Here is a 23235-nt window from a genome sequence, read left to right on the forward strand (position 1 = left end):
TGGGGAATTCATTTATACCTACTTTTCCATGGAAGATAGAGGCTATAATGTGAAATACAGGAAGAAAGTCCACATTGAGATGTGTGTGTTTGATGTATAAGAGTGAAATAATTACCGATTTAGTAAGGATTCAGGGCATTATTTGCATTCAAGTAAAGCACAGAAACATGCTAAATTTTAAATATTTTTGCCATTTGCTGTTAAAGGAGAATACATTGGTGGTTTATTTAAAGCTGGATATATCTTCTGCATAGCAGTTGATACTAATCAAGAATATTTGTTATTTGGTTGAAATAAAGAAATTTTCACAGATGTCTGAGGAAAGTATAGCTAACTATTCCATAAAAGGGTGTGAAATGTGGGCTCCTGGATGACTTAGGTCTGCCTTCAGCTCAGGTAATGATCCCAGGGTCCTGAGATCAAAGCCCTGCATTGAGCTCCCCTGCTCAACAGGGAGCCTCCTTCTCCCTTTCCTGGTCCTGTTTGTGCTCTCTCTCTTTGCCAAATAAATAAGTACAACATATTTTTTAAAAAGGGTGTAGAATTATTGTAAATCCACATTTACTCAATAATTAGCCTCAATTGAATAACATGGAAAGCACAACTCACAGATCCTTATTATCAAGACAAGAATATTCTTGAATGATGTAATGAGCATTTTAAGACTCATTACATCAAGACTCATAATGATTTTTTTCCCAGTGTTTTGCTTATAGTGTGTTTGAACTTAATATATTTTAATTAATAATACTAAGTGGATTTTAATGTGTTAACACTAACACTAATGTGTAATGAAAGAAATGTTTTTCCTACGCAACCTTATCCTGACCCACCTTCATCAAGGTTGCTGGTAAACAGACAGTAAACAAAGTACACTTGACCCTTGAACAACATGGGTTTTGAAATATGGTCCACCTATAGTCAAAATTTATTTATAATACAGTGTTGTAAATATATTTTCTCTTCCTTCTGATTTTCTTAACATTTTCTTTTCTTGAACTTCCTTTATTGTAGGAATACTGCATATAACATGGAAAATATATATTAATTGACTTTCTGATAAGGTTTCTTGTCAATGGTAGGCTATGAAATTAAGTATTAGGAAGTCAGAGTTATACATGGGTTTTCACCTGCTTGAGGTGTGTACGCTGAACTCCCCCTGCATTATGCAAGGGTCACTTGTACATGTTAAAGCAGTGGGATGATATCACTAATAATCTTTTTCGTGTTGGCCTTAAACCTCACATTATTTGTGATTAATTTTCTCACATACGTATTATAGCTTTTCTTTTTTGTAACCTTTGGCACATTATGATGCTTTTAATAAGGTTAATATAGAAGTAGTATTGAGAGTGTAGCTAAACAAATGTGATACTGATGATATTGTACACACTATGAAAACAGACATGTCATACTTAAGTGAATAATTTAGATTTTATTTTTCATGAAAAAGGTAGTCCAGAAGTCATGTTTCATGCTGAATCCACTCCATTTGAATGTGAATATTGAACCTTGAAATACAACTGCAAAATAGCCTCTCTGCATTTGAAAATTGGGATGATCTCTCTGGTCATGATTTTCCTTGCAATCCATATTTTCTGTTCTCAGAGAGCAGACGTGTGTCCATTGGGAGCTAAGGGCCCCTGAGTGCTTTCCAAGTCCATGCTGGCTGGCACTTCCCTGGTCAGGTGGAGCCAGAGGTTCAGACATTTGGCAGGACTGAAGGCCATTCTCTGTTGCTGGGCAGTACGATAGACTAGGCTCTGGGACTGCCCTGGTTCCCTGTTCAAGCGCTCTGGTCCTGCATAATCAGGGTTATGCTCAACACTTGGATGATGGTGCTGGCTTGGCTCTCCCCAATAGGTCTGTGAGATAGTCTTTGTGGTTGCTGAGGGTCTTTGTTCAGACTTCCTGGTGGTGGTGGTGGTGAGTGGAGCCTGTGCTCAGCAGTGGAAAGAGACTTCCAACTTGTATGCCTGCCCATATAGGGTCATAGAGTGGCCTCCATGCTCTAGTTCAACCTATTTATTGGCCGGAAACCCAAGTCAGGCACAGCTGTTGACAACACTCCTCAACCAGGTGTGTCCATCTCAGCTCTGCAGTTGGGCAGTGTCACCGTATCTCTGGGTGTTACTGCAAGGTGGAACACAGTCTGGTCTGTCAGTCTTCGAACATCTGAGCACTAGCTGTTGTAAGTCCTTACCCACCTTCTTCATGTCTGTAGGATCCCCAGTGGTCCAGCACCACAGGTTCCCCAGGAATCCCAATGAGGAAAGATCTATTTTAAGTATTTTCACAGTAGCTTTCTGGTTTGGATATTGCCAAGTTGTGGCTTTAGTTCCTGTTTTGTTTTTGTATATTACTTCCTGTTAGTATGGAGTTGGGAATTAAATTTTGGATAATCTTCTTTTTAAAATATCTAATTGGTCATTGTGACCATTTTTACTGTTATATATTTTTCTTCAATCTTTGTAGTTTGTATATGTGAGAATATAGGTCCTTTGTGTCCTTTCTGTGTCTCTATTTCTTTCTCTTCAGTTTGTGATGTAGAGAAGTTCTTAATTTTAATGCAATCCAGTTATTTTACCCTTAGTGGTTAGTGATTTTTATCATTTTTAGAAATCTCCCTTATACCAAGACCACTGAGATAGAATATTTTTGTGCTTTTCTAAAAGCATCATTATCTTTATAATTTCGATCTGAAATTTATTAAGAATGAATGTGTTGTGTGGTTTCTGTAATGACTGTTTTCTGTTTTCCATCAGATTTGATGATCAATTGAAATATATTCTGAAAATATTGTATTGTACTTATAATTTGTTTACTGCAGTCATTTCCTAATATGAGTAAATATCACCTTGATCTTGAAGCAGACTTCTCTGATTTCTCTCCATCTTTTCCTGTCTCTAGTGATGTTTACCAGTCTCACAGGACCAAACACCCAGTGTCAGTTTTGATGTCTGTCAAAACCTTCCATGGGCCTCTTTGCTCAGATGAATTATTCCTATATTCCCATAGCAAAATGGCATCCAAGGTCTTGGCAATAGGAGTCATCTTCTTGTTATGTATTGAAGCAGGAATCCTGGCAAACTGATAGCTGTTTTACCTTTACCTCTCTCTTTAGTTCACTGGGTTTAGGTTAAGTTCTCTAGATTTTATTGCCAAACCTGTGAGTGTATTCAACTCATTGGTCATTGACTCTAAAGGATTCCCACCAACTATGACAGCTTTTGGGTGAAAATATTTCTGCCATGGTTTTGGGTGGATACTTCATTTGCATGTTTACAGAGTGGCCAGAGGTGTGTTCGGTATGGTACAGTGTGGGTCTTGGGTGTCTTTCAAATCCTTAGCATTAGCTCTGTGGTGCTTGTTGGAAGCAGCTTAGAGTAAAAACTTCCGAGTACAAGAGTTTTTAATATTCTGCTGTATGTCACTGCCAAATGAGCAGCAAAATATGAAGGGAAGTGTATTGGATACTTTTGTGCATATCAGAACCAAATCCTACATTTGCTGTATACTGTATTGTTATTATTCCTTGAAATCATGTTGTGAACTCATAGTCTGGACCAGAGGTTCCATGATTTTCATCCAGTACAGGCACAAAGGGTGTGTCAAGTACATTCATAGGATCAATGTTCTTCACCTAAGTTCAGGGTTATCGATAATATTTTTGCGCTTGTGACCATCTCATTTTACACAATGTCCAGTATCTTTAGGGCTGTGTTTGTCTTTTTTTTTTTTAATTTTTATTTATTTATGATAGTCACAGAGAGAGGAGAGAGAGGCAGAGACAGGCAGAGGGAAAAGCAGGCTCCATGCACCGGGAGCCCAATGTGGGATTCGATCCCGGGTTTCCAGGATCACGCCCTGGGCCAAAGGCAGGCGCCAAACCGCTGCGCCACCCAGGGATCCCTGTGTTTGTCTTTTTAATATTCCACATTGATGATTGGTGAACACCTTTGCTGAAGTCTTCTGCCCTAATTCCTATGTGTTTTCTAATTCCCATCACTTTTATTGTATTAAGCCATGCTTCCACTGTATCTGTTCTACTTACCCAGGGTAAAGAGTACAAAATCCACTCATCTTTTCACATGTAAATTGTATGCTTCTGCACAGTTTTGTTCTTTCTTCACCCATCTCCCTTAGAAAGCTCACAACAGAAATTTAAGGTAGACCGTCATGGGTATTGGGATTTCTTTACTTGGTTGAATGCAGGGCCCACAGGGACAGTGCAGAAATGAATGTGGTAGCTCACATGATTCTTCTGTATTGTATCCTGCTGATTATAACCTTAAAAAAACATTTCCTGGTGCAAGTTGAATACATTTTATTCCAGATCCTGTGTCAGGTTAATGAGTATTTCACAAGATGGTGTACACATAGGAAAAATAGGCAGGAGCAAAGTCAGGATCAAGCTGAATAGTGGATATGTTGGGAGATGATTATCTATGGGTTTCAGTTTCTCTAGGTGTTATTGATAGAAGCATTGAAAATTTTTATTCTGTCTTTCCATTGATCTTTGTGTATAAAAAGGCTTTGAAATGTAGTGATATCATCTTGCTCTTTTTTTAAATTAATTAATTAATTTATTTATTTATGATAGTCACAGAGAGAGAGAGAGAGAGAGAGAGAGAGAGAGGGAGGCAGAGACACAAGCAGAGGGAGAAGCAGGCTCCATGCACCGGGAGCCTGATGTGGGATTCGATCCTGGGTCTCCAGGATCGTGCCCTGGGCCAAAGGCTGGCGCTAAACCACTGCGCCACCCAGGGATCCCTCATCTTGCTCTTGAGTAGAGGATGGATTTATTTACTGCACAGGAAATGGAATTGTTTTCTTTTATGACAGGAGTATGGACAGATATGCTAGGTGTTCCTTTAATATATTGTGGTTTCCTATGCTCAGAATCTCACAGATGTGGCCAAAAACCTACTTCATGTGCAGCATCTATCTGTATGAATTGTGGTTGGGGGATTGGTTTGTGAAATCAGTGTAATCCGGAAGAAGACTATGATAATTGCTGTGTCATGAGCTTGTAGGATCCTTGGACTTTGATCCAGGATCTCTTGTCTTCTACCAGCACTGGAAATTTGTTACAGGCCAACTTCTCGTATTATAGAATATGTGCAGTCTTGGAATTTTTATAGTTTTCAACATTATCCATGCACTTTATTCAAATCAAACTAGATATTCATGGGTCTGTTTCTACTTCTGTTTTTTCATGTGTTTTGTTGTTTAGATAGAAGTAAAATCATATATTTTTTTTGACATATTTCACAGCATATAATACCTTCTAGATCTATCCACATTGTCACAAATGGCAAGAAACGACCAAAATAGCAGAAACAGACCCATAGATACAGTTAACAATCTACTAGTTGCCTGAGTGAAACAGAGAGGGACAGTACACAAAATGGGTAAAGGGGAATGAATGGGAAGTACAGGCTTCAAATTATGGAATGAATAAGTCATGGTGATAAAAGATGCAGCATAAAGAATATATTCAGTGGTATTATTATTTATTTTTTAAAGATTTTATTTATTCATTCATGAGACACAGAGAGATTGAGAGAGAGGCAGAAACACAGGCAGAGGGAGAAGCAGGCTCCATGCAGGGACCCCGACGTGGGACTCGATCTAGGGTCTCCAGGATCAGGCCCTGGGCTGAAGGCGGCGCTAAACCGCTGAGCCACCTGGGCTGCCCTATTCAGTGGTATTATTATAGCATTATATCGTGACAGACATTAGTTCACTTGTGGTGAACGTAGTAGAATTTATAGAGTTGTCAAATCCCCATTTGTATACCTGAACAAGTGTAACAATCTATGTCAATTATACTTTAATACGATTATACTTTACTACAAAACAAAATAGAGGGATGCCTGGGTGGCTCAGCAGTTGAGCGTCTGCCTTTGGCTCAGGGCATGATCCTGGAGTCCTGAGATTGAGTCCCACATTGGGCTCCCTGCATGGAGCCTGCTTCTCTCTCCGCCTGTGTCTCTGCCTCTCTCTCTTTCTCTCATGAATAAATAAAATCTTAAAAAGAGAGAGAGGGGTGCATATACATATATAGGTTCAACTACGTTCTTTAAAACTTGCATGTAAAGAAAGCTAACCTACTCCAAATGAAGCTAATCCTACGTATTCATAATAGGATTAGATTTAGGAAAGCAAATTAATCTGTAACACAGTGGCGATAAGGGTAAATTGCTGAAGAAAGGAGAAGACTAGGGAGAGAGGAGTGAGTTCGTGGCAGGGTGAAGAAGTGAATAGGACACAGAAGAGCCTGGAGTACTCACTGGCTGAGCAGCCTAAGACATGGAAGAACAGTCATTCGTGTGAGAATTTCTTTTTTTTTTTTTATTTTTTTTGAAAAATTTTTTATTTATTTATGATAGTCACACAGAGAGAGAGAGAGAGAGAGAGAGAGGCAGAGACACAGGCAGAGGGAGAAGCAGGCTCCATGCACCAGGAGCCCCATGTAGGATTCGATCCCAGGTCTCCAGGATCGCGTCCTGGGCCAAAGACAGGCGCTAAACCGCTGCGCCACCCAGGGATCCCATCGTGTGAGAATTTCTTAAATAGTTTTCCCTGCAGTACTTTCTCTCTCTCTCTCTCTCTCTCTCTCTTTCTCTCTCTCCTCTCTCTCACCAGTGACATGTATGTAATAATGGCCACATGTCTCATGAGTGCTTTTCTGAATAAGTGCATTCTTTTGAGGATACAGGATATTGCAACTGATTTTATTTCCTGTGCTCAGTTTAGGCTAAGTCAGGTTTTAGGAAGAAGTCTGACATGAAAACAGAAGAGATGCTGTAGCATGTAGCACTGAGAATTAGTAAAAGGGCAGGAAAACCTTTATATTTTAAAAATCTGTGTAATCTGTGAGGTCCAAGCTAAGAAATCCAACATTGTATCAGAAGCAGATTGCACCTGTGTTACTTGTTGTTTTGGATGCTACTTCCACAAATATGTTTGACATGATGACTTGAAGAAGGATAAATAAAAAGAGGCCCAGAGAAGAGTGGCTGATGGAGTTCACCATGCAGGGGTGGAGTCAGCTTGAAAGAAAAGTAAAGGGAAGGAAGGACTCCAGGCTCACCTAACTCTTCCTGGTGTTTAGGAACCCTTTGAAACCTCATCTGTGATGCAGGTCTGGAATTCTGTCTGGAGCCTTACATGCTCAACGTTTGCCCAGAAGCAGCAGAGTACTTCAGAGTATAGAAGTATTTTTTGTTTTTGTTTTTTGTTTTTTTTTTTTAAGTATACTTGGTGCTCTTGACTGAACCTAATCTGGATTCCACGAATCCTTGATTCAATCCCTTGGTTCCCATGTGAGGTGTGCCTCTTCCTTCTAGTTTTCCACGACCTAGAAAGGAATCAATTTTTGTCATTTTTTGGTTAAACCTGAGAGATAAATGAGGTAGGGAAGCCATAGATTAGTCCTGGCATTAAATGAACTTTGTTCTTTTTCCACTTGACTAGATTAGTAACATTGTACACAGAGATACCTTGCTATGGACATGCTGAGGAAAGAATAGAACATTATACTGAGAGAAAAAAATTGGGACAGGACGTTAGTCAAGCATGAGGACTAGGACTTGTATCCAACCTTCCAGTCCATCTGTGCTGTAGCGAAGAAATCCCACAGTGTTTCCGGAACCCTGGAGGACATTATTATTATTATGATTATTTTTTAAAGATTTTATTTATTTATTTATGAGAGACACAGAGAGAGAGGCAGAGACACAGGCAGAGGGAGAAGCAGGTTCCATTCAGAGAGCCCGATGTGGGACTTGATCCCAGGTCTCCAGGATCACGCCCTGGGCTGAAAGGGGTGCTAAACCGCTGAGCCACCCGGGCTGCCCCCTGGAGGACATTATTAAGTGAGGGCAGGGCATCTCCAAGAGATGAGAGTTCCACAATTGTCATTCATCAGCTAACCTCCCATGTCAGGGTCTCTGGACCAAGCCTTTGTGATTTAGCTTATTAGAATGCAAAGAGGAGCCTGTGAAAGCCTGTGTTCACACCTGAAAGACAAAGCCCAAACACATTGTTCTAGATTACAGAGTGTGGATTCTACCTGTGACTTGATATTTGAATAATATGGATGTTTTCGTGTTTACATTTTGGACATTTATTTCACAGCACTTATTGCATGTCCTTTGGAAACGTTAGACATCTGACACCAGTGTGACCCATTATTAGAGGTTCATGCACCTTGTTTCCTCTGTGTTCTGTGCCAGATCCGTCCACTATAAGGTTAATAGTTTTTCTCATTTAGTATTATGTACTTTGGGAGGAGAAGGACAGGGCTAGCTCACCCCTACTTTTCCATTGTTCTGTTCTTGTATTTATGTCTGTAGAGCATTATTTTAGTAACTGTGGCTTTGTTGTATGTTTTAAATCAGGGAGTATGGTGCCACCAACGTACTGTTCAGATCGAAAATTACTCTGTTGGTGTTATCCTGTGACATCCACATGAGTTTTAGAAGGGGTTTTGATTTTTCTGCCAAAAAATATGGCATTGGGATTCTGATGGAAATTTTCATAGAAATAAAAACAGTAATGTTATTATTTGTTCTGATCTCTATTTATGTCTGGTTTTTCTTTGTTATATCCTTTCTTTCCTAAATTTATTTGTTTCTTTTTTTCTAGTTCCCTATAGTGTAAAGTTTATTTGAACTTTTTTTTAAACTCAAGCATATATAGAATTTTATTTTATTATTTTATTTTATTTTATTTTATTTTATTTTATTTTATTTTATTTTATTTATGTTTTTCATATATAGAATTTTAAAAGTGAAAGTCTAGTAGGGAAAATGAGCAGAAATAAGCATTACACATGATGACCAAGCAATAAAACAGCATAAAAATAAAAATAGGCATTCTTTAGGGTTTTCTATAGATCATGTCATCTATGAACAGAGTTGTTTTTTTTTTCCATTGGATTCCTTTTAAGTATTTTTTTCTTGCCTAATTGTTGAGACTAGAATATATAATACTATGTTGAATGGAAGTACTGAAGTCACTCCATTATCTTGTTTCTGGTCATACAGAAGAAGCTTCAGCCTTTTACTATTTACTATGTTAGATTTCAGCTTTCAGTACATATATGTCTTATATTGGGCTGAGGTGGTTTCCTTCTGTTCCTAATCTTGAATGTTTTTAATCATGAAATGGTGTCCAATATGTTCACTTCCTTGTTCTGCACCAATTAATATGAACATGTAATGTTTGACCTTCATTCTGTTAATACACACTCTTAAATTTATAGATTTCCAAATGCTTAAAGACCCTTGAACTCTAAGAAGAGTTCTCACTTGATTATGTTGTAAAATAATAAAACTCTTTTGATTCAGTTTGCTTCATTTTATTGTGGGTTTAGTATAACTATTCCTCACAGGTAGAAGTTTGTAGTCTTCTTTGCTTATAGTGTTTTCCTTTTGCATTGATAACCTGATAAAGCTGGTATCACAGAGATTAATAGTGTCCCTTCTCTTTACTCCTTGGAAATGTTGGAGGCGATTTGAAGTATTTTCTCTTTAAATGTTTGAATTATCCAGTGAATATATCTGGCATAGGATTTTCTTTGTTGGGAGTTTTTTTATTATTATTTTTTCAATCTACTTAGTAGTGGTAGATTACTTGAGATTTGTATTTTTTTTTAATTTCTCCATAATGAAGTCAGGTGGGTTATACCTTTTTGAGATTTATAGTCATTTTTTTGATATCTGTCTGTGGGCATATAATTATCCATCGTCACCTCTTATAATTGTTTTTATTTCTATGGTATCAGTTATATTGTGTCTGGTTTCACTTCTTTACTTCTCATTTTTCTTAGTGTTCTCTCTTTCATTCTTTGTTTAAAGTATATCAATTTTGTTGATCTTTCCTGAAAATGCAGTCTTCCTATTGATGTTTTCCTGTTTTTGCTTTCTTATTTCATTGGTTTCTATTTTAAGTTTAAATTTTCTTCCTTCTGCTATTTTTGGGCTCAAATGGTACTTCTGATTTTTTTTTTTGAGGTACAGGAATGTGATGTGTGCTTCAGCATGACAGTACTATGGAATTATGTGATAGGCTATGCGATCTTGACATGGTCTGCACGTTTATGTCTCCTGGAGGAATGAAGTCTTGATGTTTCTTTCTCAGCCATATTGCTGAAGTTCTGTGATTGATTTTAATTTTGCATATTAGAAGCTTTCATTATATTCATCTGAGAGTAGTAAGTGGAATGATTTTACTTTTCTCTTATTCAATATCTTTCAGCTGTATCTTCGCATGGCACCCAGAGTTTCCTGTCAAAGCTGTGCATAGAAGCTTCTTTCCAAAACGTGGCAGTGGGTAGATATAAACATAGTGCCCTTGAGAATTTACACTTAATGATAGACTGGAAAAATGATGGGGAGAGTGAAGAGCATCAAAGATATCATGAAGGACATATCCAAACTGAGACAACTGTCCGTAATATGAATCTCACTGCCCAAAATGGTGAAGGATATAAAACATTTTGGAAAACATCCCTTAAGTCTGCTATTTCTGCAAAGCAGTGTGTTTCTATAAGCAAAGGCTCAAATCAAATGGTGAAAGATACATATTTGGAGAACGAAAAGTTGGAAAATCTGGAAAGTTACTTAGTCCATCCTGAAAATAATTATTTGAACCACCTTGAAAGTAGAATTGGATTGACCTTTGAGTCAAATATTTCTGAAAATCAGAGATTTAAAAATGAAGAACAGAGTGCTAAGTGGGATCCATTTGAGAAGCCTTTTACTGAGGAATTAACCCTACAAAACGACCAGAGCATTTTCAATGAAAACAGAATTGCTCAATGCAATGAATCTGAGAAAAAATTTAACCAGGGTTCAAATGTTAATAAACACCTAAGGATTCATTTTCCAGAGAATCATTATGAATGTGACAAATGTGTGGAAGTCTTTTATCAAAGCTCCAACCTGATTATACATAAGAGTAACCCTATGGGAGAGAATCCTTATAAATATAATGAATGTGGGAAGTCTGGTAATCAGTCCTCCAATGTTGGTGATTATCAGAGAATTCACATGCATAGATGTAATAAACCTGAGAACATGTTGAGTCAATCATCAGAACTAAACATACATAACACAGTCACTACTGAACAGAAAACTTATATTTGTGAGGAATGTGGTAAGGCCTTTGACTGGCACTCATCATTGTCTCAACAGCCAATGCATATTGGAGAGAAACCTTACAAATGTGAAGAATGTAGCAAGGTCTTTATCCACCACTCACATCTTATTCAGCAGGACAGAATTCATCCTGGAGAGAAACCTTACCAATGTGAAGAATGTGGAAAGGCCTTTAACCAGCACTCAATGCTTACTCGACATCAAAGAATTCACACTGGAGAGAAACCTTACCAATGTGAAGAATGTGGCAAGGCCTTTAACCAGCACTCAAATCTTATTCAACATCACAGAATTCATACTGGAGAGAGACCTTACCAATGTAAAGAATGTGGCCAGGCCTTTAATCATCACTCAAGCCTTACTCAACATCACAGAATTCACAGTGGTGAAAAACCTTACCAGTGTAAAGAATGTGGCCAGGCCTTTAACCAGCATTCAAACCTTACTCGACATCACAGAATTCACAGTGGAGAGAAACCTTACATATGTAAAGAATGTGGCCAGGCCTTTAATCAGCACTCAAAGCTTACAGAACATCTCAGAATTCATACTGGAGAGAAACCTTACATATGCAAAGAATGTGGCCAGGCTTTTAACCGGCACTCACATCTTACCCGACACCACAGAATTCATAGTGGAGAGAGACCTTACCAATGTAAAGAATGTGGTAAGGCCTTTAATCAACAATCAAAGCTTACTGAACATAACAGAATTCATACTGGAGAGAAACCTTACATATGTAAAGAATGTGGCCAGGCCTTTAACCGGCACTCACATCTTACTCGACATCACAAAATTCATAGTGGAGAGAAACCTTACATATGTAAAGAATGTGGTGACACCTTTATCCAGCACTCACATCTGACTCGACATCACAGAATTCATACTTGAGGGAATCCTAAGCAAAGTAAAGAATATGTCGAGGCCTTTAAGCAATGCTAAAGCCTAACTCCTGATCAGAGGATTTATACTGGAGATTTTGCAAACATGATTAATTTGGCAAGCCCTTTAATCAGAATCAAGGTTTATTCAACATCAGAGACTTCATATTTGAGAAAAAAAACTTAAATGTAAAAAATGGGTTAAAACCTTTATGATTGCTTAACCATTACTCAACATCTCAGAGTTCATACTGAGGAGAAACATTACAAAGGTAAAAGAATGTCTCAAGCCTTTAGCTGGAACTCACAACTTACTCAAACATCATAATTCTCATACAGCATAGAAACTGTAAAATATAAACTAAATTGCAGTGCCTTTAACTTGAATTCAATCCTTAATATCTGAAAATGCACACTAGATTCAAGTCCTACAAATGTAATGAATGAAGAAAGACCTTCATTTTAATATACACTGTAGCAAACACCAGAGAGACCATAAAGGAAAATAACTTAAAAGACACAAATATTTAGAAATATATGTAAGTGAACTTCAAATGTCGAAAATGCCATAGAAATCAAGTAGAAAGCACTACATCATCAAAATACTCATGATAAGGAATAATAATAAAGTTAAACTGTTAGAAAATGTATATGCTCTTATGCTTCAGAAGATTAAGTTGATGGATATTTGCATAGGTCTAATTAATTTCAATTTCAATATGTGCTTTTTTTTTTACATTGACCGTATTTGAGATTTGTGTCTAGTAAATAATGTATTTCTACTCTCAAGTCACTTCAGCAAATTCATTTATTTTTAGTGTGTGTGACATTATATGACTGATGTTGCTACATCAAAGATATGAGATCCCAGCTTCATTAGGTGGGCCTCATGCATATCTAAGTGTCCATGGAAAAGGAAGGACAATATAATATACAATATATAAAGAAAATCTAAGTAAAGATATTGTTTGTGGTTATAATATTAACTACAGTTGTCATGATGTACATGTTCAGAACATCATTCTCCATTTATTAAAACTAAAGAACTTCCTGAATATTATAATTTAAATATTTTACCAACTGGTATTGTAGGAAAAAGAGGTGGAAATCCAGTAAAATACTGATGTATCCTCATGATAGCAATAGTTAGAAGTAGATAATATTAGTGGATGTGGTTGAAAGGAAGAAATCCTTACAGTAGAAAGAGGATAGCTAACTCTTCCTCGACATGACATACAATTTGTACATCCACATTTGGTGAGAATACCTCATGCCTGAAAATTATTGAAATCACTACTCCCACATCAGTGCTTGAATACTTTTTAATGCTTCTGTAGAAGGATGTAAGGATATAATCCTTGAGCAAGAATTATGAAGGGGATTGAAATGCATAACTTAGTCTATTTGTGAACTTAATATATTTTACTTAATAAAACAATGGTTTTTACCATGTTAATATGGATATGTAATGAATGAAATGTTATCCGACTACCAGTGTTAACCAGTCTCATTTTATATAAGGTTGTAGGTAGCTGATGGTATCTATCACCTATTTTGTAATGCAGTGGAAATATATCTAGTAATCCATTTTCTCAGTGGCCTTAATGTTTAGATAATGTGTGATTATTTTTTTCCCTTAGCATATCTATTGTATCATTTTCTCCTCCTTGGGACTAGTGGGATAATATAATGGATATACTATAGATAGTATATGGGTCTTATTGACTGATTGAAGTACTCCACGATAATGCCATTTGGCATACATTTTGTATGCGCAGTAGTTTTGCAGGGGACTTGAAGTGAAACAAGACCATATCACTAGTGCATTCCGTACATGACACCCTATAGAATCAGAAATTAATGTACCTTCCAATTTGACATTCCCAGCCTACGCTTTTGAGCAACCATTTCTTGTCTCCCATGACTTTCCCCTCCTGTGTCCCTTAGAGAAGACTCAGAGCTTACATAAACCTGTTTTAGTTTGAATGGCCTAATCTGGATTTTGATCAGGGACTCTAAAAGCACTCTCCCATAGCCCCTAATAACAGTATGTGCCCCATATCATAAGTGTGGGTGTTTTTTTTTCATGTTTCTGTGAAGTAAACATACACTTTTAACAATGGTTGTTGTGTAATAGATAACCCATAAGTTAGAGAAATATATTCCATTAGGAATGATCTTGTAGCCCCAGGTAAGAGAAAATACAGAAGTTGAGGAATTGGCATGAATTCTGCATGTGGAGAGATGACATCTTTCCTGGGTTGTATAACTGACTCCTTGGATTTAGAAAAATAATTTATACTTCTTTATTTTCTTAATTATCTCCAGATTTCCATTTCTATTTATACCCAGTTTTATTTCAACCTACATAGGCATCTCAAATGTTCTTTGCCTGTGTTGTGGTTAAAGCGTTCTTATGGACCTCTTAATTTTGATTAGAGACAGGTAAGGCCAATGGGTAACAATTCAGAAATTCAGACATTTAGCATTGGCATGTGAGAGGCAAATATAAATGAAACATAATGATGGTACTGTCCTTAGAAAGATAAGTCCTATTAAAAGGAAGTGTGAAAAACTCTTTCCAATGTGGGGAGGGAACTGGAGGTGGCTCCCTTTAGTCACTGCAAAGGCACAGGCAGCTCTTGGTGGTGTCATCTGATGAATAAATGTAACGGAACAAAGGAATTTTAAAGTGTGGTGGCTTCTGAGGAGTACGGAAGTCCTATTTTATCTTCATGATTGAGTTGAATTCCTGTGTGTTAGCATCAGATGCTGTTGGATGACAATGATGACTGCCGAGGCCTAGATCAGAGGCAGTAGATGCAGGAGGAGTATTGGATGATGCAGTCATTTAGTGCATAGCTTCAAAATGTCACATGGCAGAGTAGATAGATATTGGAGATGAAGAAGCCTTTTGGACACTGATATACATAGGATCAGCAAGGTGTGTGCTGTGGTTGCTCAAAGCACTAGTATGCTAGATATATAAGCCTAACATAGTTTAGATTCACTATAGAAGAGTAACCTTTTATGGAAGGTGATGTGTTGCTCTGTGGGACCCTCCTCCCTTTAGTGAGCACCATGATGAGTATAGTCCCATGCTCTGGCCCTGTCTACGCCATGGATTCATTGAGGAGTGGTACAGCAGTCAGTGACAGCATTTCTGCTTCAGTCAGTCTGGTGCAAGTGTTCATTGACTGATAAATGAATAAGGAATATGTGCTATATGTATAGAATGGAATACCATTTAACCTTAAAAAAGGAGTGAAATCTTGGCATTTGCAATGACATGGATGGAGCTAGAGAGTATTATATTAACCAAAAGAAGTCAGAGAAGGATAAATACCATATGATCTCACTCATATGTGGAATATAAGAAACAAGCAATGGGAAAAAAAAGAAGACAGACAAATCAGGGAATAGACTTTTAACTATAGAGAAGAAACTGGTCATTATTACCAGAGTGGAGGTGGATTGGGGGATGAGTTAAATAAGTGATGGGAATAAAGGTGTGCATTTGTTGTGTTGAGCACTGGGTTTTGTATTGAATTGTTCAGTCACTATTGTACACCTGAAACAGATATGACAGTGCATGTTAACTCACTGGAATTTAAATAAAACCTTTAAAAAATATTTTGTTTTTTTAAAGATTTAAGAAATTTTTTCCCTTAAGTTAACTGACTTGAAGAAGTTGCACAAAATATACCTTTGTAAACAAATTGGAACATATATCTTTTCTCCCTGATTCTTCCAGAATTCAGTCTCAGTAACTTTTTATCCATATATATATATTTGTATAATTTTTCTTAGAACCTGTTCTCATGATGACAAGATAAAATCATAAATACTGGTTATATAACCCTGGCTTTGACTAGAATGTCCTATTGCGAGGGTAAAATGCTAGATCAGTAACATGAAATAATCTACCATTTCAACTTTTAATATTTGAAACACCCAAGGAAGTTTCAGATGGGGGAACTGAAGGATTTCAGGACAACCTCTCTCTACCCACCTTCCCCCAGAATGTGCCACTTTGGATAATTGGAGTTGAAGAATCTAAATTGGGGGGTCTTTCCAGAATATATTAACAGTGACAAAGTTTATCCCTGAACCATCTGTAAGGTAAGACAAAAAGCTAATTTACCAAATATGTACTCTTCTTACCACCGTGCAAAGTGTTTTTTTTTTCCTGCGAAGCTCCAGATCTCTACCCCTTTTTCTTTAATGATGGTATTTGTACCTCATCTTGACTGACAGTCTTTGGAGCTTCCACCGTATGTCGATTTTTCTGCACATACACCTATTAAATTTTATTTTCCTCTGATAATCTGTCTCATGTGAATTTGATTCTTAGTCTAGCTAAAAAGATCTTTGAGGGGACAAGTATTTGTTGAGGCAATTTAATTTTAATGCCTCATTTCCTGGTATTTAAGTAAAAAAAGTGTAGCAGTAGAAAATAGTTGTACAGGAGTTAATATTTTTGAGCTCGGGTTTTGACCCTATTTCAGAAGTTCCTTTATTTAGTTTCCTGCAGGGATATTATCACTGTTCCCTTTCAAAACTTGTAATTAGGGCAGCTGGGGTGGCTCAGCAGTTTAGCTCCACCTTCAGCCCAGGGCGTAATCCTGGAGACCCGGGATCGAGTTCCATGTCCGGCACACTGCATGGAGCCTGCTTCTCCCTCTGCCTGTGTCTTTACCTTTTTCTCTCTCTCTGTGTCTCTCATGAATAAATAAATAAAATCTTAAAAATATAAGAGCTTGTAAGTAGGGGTGTCTGGGTGGTGCAGTAGGTTAATCATCTAACTCTTGGTTTTGGTTCAGGTCATGATCTCAGGGTCATGAAATGGAGCCCCGGGATTGGGCTTCATACTGAATGCTGAGTCTGCTTGAGAGTCTCTCCCTTGCCCTCTGCCCCTCCCCCACCCTGTGTTCTCTCTTTCTCTAAAGTAAGTAAATCTTTTTAAAAATCTGTTACAAAAGCTTCTAAGTAACAGTTAAAATATGTATCTCTCAGTTTTTTTTTTCTCAGTTTGTTTAGTTCAATGGATGGCTCTCTTGAGGATGTATAAATACACAAATTAAGTATCCAAAGGAGTTCTCATTTAGACTACTTGAGCATTAAAATCTTTGGTATACTTTTCTATTTGTTTAGATATTTGCAAATAGGTAATCTGTGTATTAAACATGAGTCCCACAAGATTGTTGGAAAGTGGTTGTCTATTCCCTTTTGCCTATTATGGTTTATTCTCCATCCTAATTGGTTGAAATGCCCAGCACTACCTTTGGCATTTTAGTTCTGAATTGTGGTAATTAGAGTGGTCTTGCTCCTTCAGGTGTCACCCTGGATGGAGATGGTTGATTGTATTTTGTGTCTTGGTTTTGCTCAGCTTAAGTGGCTGATTCTTCTATGCTTCTCTTGATGGAGAAATTATTTGTGTTGGGAATGGGAATCCCTCTGGGGTGGCTGCCAGGTGGCTGAATTTGTGCCACTTTCTACTGAGATGAAGTAATGTCCTTTGTCTTCAGAATCTCATCTATGGAATGTGTCAAGCCACAATGTGAAGAATTTTAAATTTCTAAGAGAAAGATTTCATCTGTGCCACATATTTACAATCTGTGCTTCTCCTTATGCTCAAGTGTTTTGTGGCCATGCAATATTACAAAAGAAGATCACCTTCCTTTTCGTAGAATCATAACTGAACACCAACTGATTTTGTAACAGGCAGCCTAATGGGTTCTGAGCTAGATCAGAAACATTTCCCATTGCTAGCCAAAAACAACACAAGCACAGAACCAGGACCACAAAGCCTCTGAGATTCTGTAACTTGTTACAATCAGAAGAGGACTAGTCCTTATCAGAAGGAGCTTATGATGAAACTCCATCCAAGTAATAAGAAATTTCTCTGGTATTGTCACATGCTAAGGTATTTAACAAGAGAGATCTTCCCGGCCAGCTACCTTATTTCTCTCACTGGCAAATAAAGCATTATACCCGAGTATAGTAATTATATATTTTCTATCATAGTCTTTGTATTTTTAATTTTTATTTATTTTTTTTATCATAGACTTTTTAAAGCCAACTTTTTTGTTTTTACTTTTTTAAGATTATTTGAGAGAGGCCCTACAAGTGGGGTTAGGGCCAGAGAGAGGATAAATTAAAGAATATTTAACAGAGTCCCCACTAAGTGGTGAGCCTAACTTGGGACTTGAGCCTATGACCCTAAAATCCTTACCTGAGCAGAAATTAAGAGTCAATCACACAACCGAAAGAGCTAACCAGGTGCTACTTAAAGCTAAGTTTTTGATATGCACAGTCCTTTTAAACTAAACTTTCTTTGTTGTTTCATGACAGTTTAATTCTAAATTTTATTTTGTACCTTTATTTTTTGATGTAAAAAGTATTTTCTAAAGATTTTATTTATTTGAGAGAGCGAGCATGAGCAGGGGAGAAGGGCAGAGGGAGAAACTGACTCTGCTGATCATGGAGCCCAATGCTGGACTCTATTCTAGGACTCTGGTATTGTGACCTGAGCTGAGGGCAGACGCTTAACCAGCTGAGCCACTCAGGCACCCTTATTTTATACCTCTAAAATAGAATTGCTTTGGGGTCACCTGGATGGCTCAGTCGCTTAAGCACCTACCTTTGGTTCAGGTCATGATCCCAGGACCCAGGGATCAAGTCCTGCATTGGGCTCCCTGCTCAGTGGGGAGCCTGCTTCTCCCTCTCCTCCTGCCTCTCTGCAATCCTCCTCCCACTTGTGCTCTCTCAAATAAATAAGTAAAATCTTTTACAAAATAAATATAAACAAAATAGAATTGCTTTTGACATGAATTTTTGCTTAATATGTAAGTTGAGATCAAATGGGCTCTTGGGCCCTTGGGCAGGTGCTTTGTGATGGGTCTATATCAGAACAAATGTAAACGGGTTACAAATATTACAATCCTAGAACGCTCCTTGCTATATAAATGCATTACTTCTGCTGCTCTTTAGAATGTAATACGTTAAATTAAGAAAATTGTATATATAGTGTGACATCATTACCTAATAACTTCTTGCATCCCCTTTTTTTTTCTTGCATCCCTTTTTATATCTAATATTAAATATTAGATTGGGCAGTTATACTCTTGCCAATACTATCCAGACTATGTAAATTTATAAAATAAAATTTTGAAATCCTCATTCTTTTATATTCAAACCAAGGACATAAATGCTAGTGTAGGGCTCAGAAGCAAAATATATTTTAATTGATTATTTGAGAAAATGTCAAATCTTTTCCAGAAAAATCTAAGATATAAGATACATAATAATCCTAGCCTGCTGACACTAAGGGAAAAAAAGTACCTTATTCACTCTTTCATCCCGTGATTTGCTGATCCCTACTTACTTCCAAATGATAACACTGTAGTGAGTTATCTATGCTGATACCTCTGAAAGTAAGCCCTGGACCAAAATTTGATTTGTGTTTGTTTGTTTATTTGTTATTTTATTTATTCATGAGAGATAGAGAGAGAGAGAGGCAGAGACAGGCAGAGGGAGAAGCAGGCTCCATGCAGGGAGCCCGACGTGGAACTGGATCCCGAGTCTCCAGGATCAAGGCCCTGGGCTGAAGGCGGTGCTAAATCGCCGAGCCACCTAGGCTGCCCGTTGTTTTATTTTAATTTTTTTAAAGCTTTTATTATTTGAAAGAGCAGAGTGAGTGGGGAAAGAACGAGAGTAGAGAGGTAGGGTCAGAGAGATAAAGAAGCAGGCTTGGCGGGGAGCCTGACTCAGGACTTGATCCCTGGATCCTGGGATCATGACCCGAGCTTAAGGTAGTAGATCCTTAACCAACTGAGCCACCCTGATTTGTGTTTTTAAATCAGCAAGAACGATACATTTGATGGTATGAAATTGGAAGTGTCAAGGGCTTTCTTTAGTGACTGAGCAAAATGGTGTCTCCACTTTTGGTTTATTGTGACCTGTTTTCACTATTTGTGCTTTGTATATATCTAATAGTTTATTGATGTGAAAACCAAATTGTGTGATAAAAATCTCTGAATTTAAGCATATTTGAAATTCTTTTGTTACAAAGAGAACATTTATAGACAATTCAGACTTTCATTGCCTTATTATTTAGAATAGGGTGAATTTGAACAATTCTATAGTTGTGAACTCTTCACAAATAATAGAAATGGTGTAATTTTGTGGCCTAAGTTAAAACTGGAAAAAACAAAATTCATAGACCCATGAGATCATGTTAACAGGTGTCCTTGATAAATTCTGGTGCTGCTTCACCTTATACCCTAAAGATGTAGTTCATCTCAAAACACTTTGAATCAGAAACATATCTTTCTTCTTTATCTGAGAGGTTTTATGAGTTGCATCCTGTACTTTTATCTGTAGGATGTACTTTTACTGTAAGCGAGTGGGGTCACATTGTTATGTCTTGAGCCTAGGCTCCACGTTCCTTATCTGGTATGGTATGGCTGTGCCTGGGGATATATGACCTGTGGTGTGCATTATCTCAGATGAACAGAGAAGATCAATGCTGGCTTCAGAAGATCAATTTTGTGTTGACTCTGTCAGGGATCTTGAATTTCTGTCCCTTTTAAGGTCCTTCTAGCTGGACTAAGAATCCAATTGAAATGAGACAGATGATCAGGAAAAATCAAACTAAATTTTATAAGTGTAAGGAACCTTCACAGGTAGGGAGATCCCAAAGGCAGTTCAAGCAAAATGAGGTGTATACATCTTCCTGAACTGGAGGAGGAGAATCTGGGATTGTCAAGTGGAGAAATACACTTCATAAGGCAGTGAGATGAAGAGCACATGTTTGGTAATTAGATGTTTGCCATGTCACAGGTGGGCCACACAAAAAAGATTTGTCCCTAGTACTAGCCTATATTCTGTGAAAGACTCCCCAATTTAGACTCTACTACATAGTTAAGGGAGGGTCAACATTTTTGCTTAAGCTGGGGTATTGATTACTTTTAGCCCAAAAGAATATTCATGCTAAAGTGTCCATCATAGGGGCAGCCTACCCTTGGTCCCTACAGAATGTAGCTTTAATGTAGTCTCTATGTAGACCTGTGTGTCATGTTACATAAACTCTCAGATAACCTTGGTTAAAACCTTATTTCTTCCATTTATTGGATGTTTGGCGAAATAGTCTCATAAAAGAAAAAAAATTGGTCTCAAATTATTTTGCTGGATTTTTTGTTTGCATTAACTTATAAAAGATTGTTATAATACTATCTGGTGATTGGTTAATATTTAAAAAGGATTAGTATTGCTATTCTTTGTATTCTGGTAGCACATGAAATTGCCATAAAATTGTTCTGCTGAAACTTATAACACTGGGGAAACCATTTTCTAGAGTTCTACAATGTTCTCTCTTCTCTATTGAGGACAATAGAGGATTGAAAATTAAAGAATCCAACACAACTCCTATTCCTATTTTTAAAATAAATGAGTCTTGTTTATTGTAAGTGACACCTATTCACCTTTTTGGAGCCAAGAAGGAGCCCTGGGATGTGAAGAGAAAGGAGCCTTACATCCAGGTAGGTGGGACTGAGTAAAGCAGATGACAGAGGGGAAGTACAAAAGTCAAGGAGGCGATCACACCTGAAGATGTGATTTGGGACGTACTTCTTGAAATAATTATCTTAAAATATATGTGAATTGTGGTATAATTCATACCAAAATGTTTATTTTATAGAGCAGTGAAACTCAGCATATTTTACAACAATCATGGTCTCTCTTTATATGTTCATTTTTGTTGCTTCTAAAGGATGAATTACAGCCTTGGCATTCTTTGTAAAAGTGGGAATATCTCTTAACAAATTTTCTAATGTCATTTAGAAGCTCATCCATAAAATTTTTATTAGATCATTTTATGATTGACTGTAGTGAATTTTCTGAGCACAATTTATGCCACATAACTTATGCCAGTGCTTCAAGTGCAAGCTTTTCTTGAGTACACAGTCTCAGTTTAAAATTATAGCTATATGGGAGGATCCTTTTGTACTAGCACACCTGTGTTTCATTCAGAATTATTGCACTTAAAATTAAAAAAAAAAAATTTATTTATTCGTGAGAGGCAGAGACATAGAGGGAGAAGCAGGCTTCTCGCAGGGAGCCTGATATAGGTAGGACTCAATCCCTGGACCGGGATCATGTCCTGAGCTGAAGGTAGACACTCAACCGAGCCACTCAGGCATCCTGCAATGAAAATTTCTCATTCTTGTATTGCAATTCAGTAAGAAAGCTTCATTTTTACTGATAGTTTCAACAGCATTAATGAATTGCGCTTTTGGTTTTTATATTTTATAGTTTTGGATAACAATTTTCAACTTAGGAGTTCAAAGACAATGTAGGGTTTAATTGAAATAGGAATCAGCCATATGTCAAATGCCAGTAAAATTATGTGTGTATTTGTTTGTATAAATATTACCCGTACAGTGTTGGTTCATGACTTACCTTGTTTGTTTCTTTTCTTTGTTAGTTGTCAGTGGTTGTTTTATACTGTCTGTTTATCCTGGGTGAACTGTCACATGGAATTAATGTCATCATCTATTTGTGAATAAATTCATATTCTCTTGAGAGAAAAACCTTTTTGAATTAAAAGTAATTCTTTTTTTTTTTTTAATTTATTTTTATTTTATGATAGTCACAGAGAGAGAGAGAGAGGCAGAGACACAGGCAGAGGGAGAAGCAGGCTCCATGCACCGGGAGCCCGATGTGGGGATTCGATCCCGGGTCTCCAGGATCGCGCCCTGGGCCAAAGGCAGGCGTCAAACCGCTGTGCCACCCAGGGATCCCGAATTAAAAGTAATTCTTAAAGCTTATCTCTCTGTTTCAGTTTTAGGTGTCATTATTCTTAATTGTGGTGAAAAATATGCCATGAAATTTACTATTTTAACCACTTTAAAGTGTTAAGTGTGTGAAATTATTGGAATACTGATTTCTAGAATTTTCTCATTCTGCAAAACTTAATATCTCTCAAGTAGCCACTTACACATTTGTCTATTCTAAGACCCTGGTACCTCTCTCTTTCTCTTTCTCTTTCTCTTTCTCTTTCTCTTTCTCTTTCTCTTTCTCTTTCTCTTTCTCTTTCTCTTCTTTCTCTTTCTCCTTCTCCTTCTCTTTCTCTTTCTCTCTCTTTCTCTCTCTCTCTCTCTCTCTCTCTCTCTCTCTCTTCC

General features: G+C 37.3%; 1 protein-coding gene and 1 long non-coding RNA gene across 3 annotated transcripts in view; both read left to right on the top strand.

The window, feature by feature from the left end:
* Positions 1-15685, top strand: part of LOC140600334 (uncharacterized) — a 51303-nt gene extending 35618 nt beyond the window's left edge. For both annotated transcript variants that reach the window (XM_072768542.1, XM_072768553.1), the window contains one exon: positions 10270-15685. In XM_072768542.1, the coding sequence (XP_072624643.1) occupies positions 10270-12062 (1793 nt within the window). In that variant the 3' untranslated portion in view covers positions 12063-15685. The remainder of the gene's footprint in view (positions 1-10269) is intronic.
* Positions 1-22769, top strand: part of LOC140600401 (uncharacterized) — an 87698-nt gene extending 64929 nt beyond the window's left edge. Inside the window, exon 5 of the long non-coding RNA XR_012003666.1 lies at positions 22704-22769. This is a non-coding gene — a long non-coding RNA (uncharacterized lncRNA). The remainder of the gene's footprint in view (positions 1-22703) is intronic.
* The last annotated feature ends 466 nt before the right edge of the window (positions 22770-23235 follow it).

This window comes from Canis lupus, chromosome 1 (assembly GCF_048164855.1).
Source record: "Canis lupus baileyi chromosome 1, mCanLup2.hap1, whole genome shotgun sequence".
Lineage (NCBI taxonomy): Eukaryota > Metazoa > Chordata > Mammalia > Carnivora > Canidae > Canis > Canis lupus.